This window comes from Sardina pilchardus, chromosome 13 (assembly GCF_963854185.1).
Source record: "Sardina pilchardus chromosome 13, fSarPil1.1, whole genome shotgun sequence".
In the NCBI taxonomy this organism is placed as follows: Eukaryota; Metazoa; Chordata; class Actinopteri; order Clupeiformes; family Clupeidae; genus Sardina; species Sardina pilchardus.
Window position 1 is genome coordinate 22,576,601 of NC_085006.1, and position 2,500 is coordinate 22,579,100.

Sequence of the window (2,500 nt, forward strand, 5' to 3'; positions counted from 1 at the left end):
ACTGCAAGGAGGTCCCCCCCAATACTCGTCCAGAAACCCTTATAAAATTCAATCGGTAAGCCGTCAATACCAGAAGCATCATGGCGGAGTATCTGTGGTCCTCTCTCGAGAATTAATGGAAGCTTGAGCGCGCCTTTCAAGGTTAAGAGGGGGGTCAGGCAGGGTTGCCCCATGTCAGGCATGTTGTACTCCATTGCAATTGAACCCCTGCTACATAAGCTACGTGCTGATCTGAGTGGTATCTCTTTACCTTTCTGTGCTGACCGTTTCTATTTGTCTGCTTATGCTGATGATGTAACTGTTTTTGTTAATGGAAAAAATGATATTAATGTGTTGGAAACTGTTGTGAATGATTTTAATCGTTTGTCATCTGCCAAAGTGAACTGGGGGAAAAGTGAGGCTATTTGGGTTGGGGAGGTGGAAAAAAGGTGTACTGGTTTGCCAGGTGGGTTGGTTTGGAAAAAAGAAGGGTTCAAATATCTGGGTGTGTACTTGGGTGATGATAACTTTGTTCAACAGAACTGGGATGGGGTTTTGGAAAAGGTTAAATGTCGTTTGGGGAAATGGAAGTGGTTGCTCCCCCAGTTATCCTATAGGGGGCGCACCCTCATAATCAATAACCTTGTGGCATCATCTTTATGGCACAAACTTGCATGTCTTGAACCCCCTGTTGGACTACTTGATGGCATTCAAAAGGAAGTGGTGAACTTTTTCTGGGACAAGCTACACTGGGTCCCTCAAGCGGTTCTTTTCCTATCAAAGACTGATGGAGGACAAGGACTCATAAACCTGGTGTGCAGGAAGGACACTTATCGATTACAGTTTATCCAGAGACTGCTCACAGCCTCTTCTACACTGGCCTGGAGGTCACTGGCTCTGGGCATTTTACATGGCGTCTGTGACCTGGAACTGGACATTGCCCTTTTTCAAATGGATTCCAAGCAGCTTGCTCTTGAGGGGATGACCCCTTTCTACAGAAGCCTTTTCAGGGTTTGGGGGATGTTTACTCATGAGTGGGCGGGTGGGCTATCTTCTGTGCATTGGTTGCTTGAGGAACCTCTTGTGTTGGGGTCACGCTTTGATGTATCATGTGATTTTCCTGGTCTTAAAACTCTGCTCCTTTCAAAAAGAGTCTTGCAGCTCAGGCAAATTGTTAATGCAGTAGGATGTGACCTGCAGGATGCTCAGGCAGCAGCCTCTTACCTAGGAATAAGGTCTCAAAGGTACGCCAGGAAGTTCCTGGATAAACTCAATGGGGTCTTAAGCCACCAGGAGAAAAGTCTTCTGGTGGAGTATGCTAGGGGTAATGTGTTGTGCAATGATGAGGATGGTTTTCCTTTCACTAGACTCTCACCTGCCATGCTTGTGTGTGGGTATACTAGCCCCTTGCTTGTGCTTGGGGAATGTGACACAATTGATTTGCACACAGTTACTGGGAAGGTGGTGTATAAAAACCTGGTCAAAGTGTCTAATAAGGCTACTCTGAAAGGTAGAATGGATACGGTGTGGAGAGACAAGTTGGGCATTGAGGATAAAACTAAGCCGGTGTGGAGAGTTTTTTACAAGTCTCCTTTATCTAAGAGAACAGGCGATCTCCAATGGCGGATCTTACATGGGGCTGTTGCTGTAAATGCCATAGTATCTGTGATAAATCCAGCTGTAAGTGACACCTGTCCATTTTGTGCAGAAAGGGAGACACTTTTCCATTGTTTTATGGAGTGCGATAGGCTGGGTTCTTTATTTTGTCTACTGAGTCTTTTGCTTTTTTCTTTGGGAATAGTGTTCACCAGACAAGGTTTTATACTGGGTTTTTTCTATAACCAGAAGCACAGAGTGGAATGTGAACTCATTAATTTCATTGTTGGTCAGGCTAAACTGGCAATCTACATCAGCAGGAAAAACAAGGTTCAGCGGAACATGGGAGATGATGTAGTAGCTATTTTTAAGAACTTAGTCAAGTCTAGAATTCTTGTTGATTTTCATTTCTATCGGTTAACAAGAGATACTGAGTCTTTTGTGGAAAGGTGGTGCTCTGCTGGTGCCCTATGCTCTGTGACAAATGATGATCTTTCTTTTGTTTGTTTTTTGACTTGAGGGAATTGATGTTTTATTTCGCTGTTTTGTTTTGTTTTGTGTTTTTGATTTGATGTATAGGACTGATTTGTAAGTGGTGCTCTCAGTGGTTGTATAATAAAGCGTACTTAAAATTCAAAATTCTCTCTCTCTCTCTCTCTCTCTCTCTCTCTCTCTCTTCCTTTCTCCTTTCTCTCTCCCACTGTCTATTTATCGGTCCCTCCCTCTCTGTTCCTCACCTCTAGGTTGAACTGGTTGGAGGTGAACTGGCCATTGAGTTCGGAGCACGAGAGGCGGAAGTTCCGCACAGAGATCTCTGGCTGCAGGTTCTGGTAGCGCACCTGTCTCATCACCGCTGCATAGTTAACCATGGAGTCCACACCTGACACACAAAGACACACACACACACACACACACACACGTGCAC

The 2,500-nt window shown here is 44.6% G+C and overlaps 1 protein-coding gene across 1 annotated transcript in view; it reads right to left on the minus strand.

Moving 5' to 3' along the window:
* The window catches only part of LOC134099723 (calsyntenin-2-like), a 62,167-nt gene that overhangs the window by 2,704 nt on the left and 56,963 nt on the right, over positions 1-2,500 (minus strand). The window contains exon 14 of the mRNA XM_062552710.1: positions 2,313-2,455. Coding sequence (XP_062408694.1) covers positions 2,313-2,455 — 143 coding nt within the window. The remainder of the gene's footprint in view (positions 1-2,312; positions 2,456-2,500) is intronic.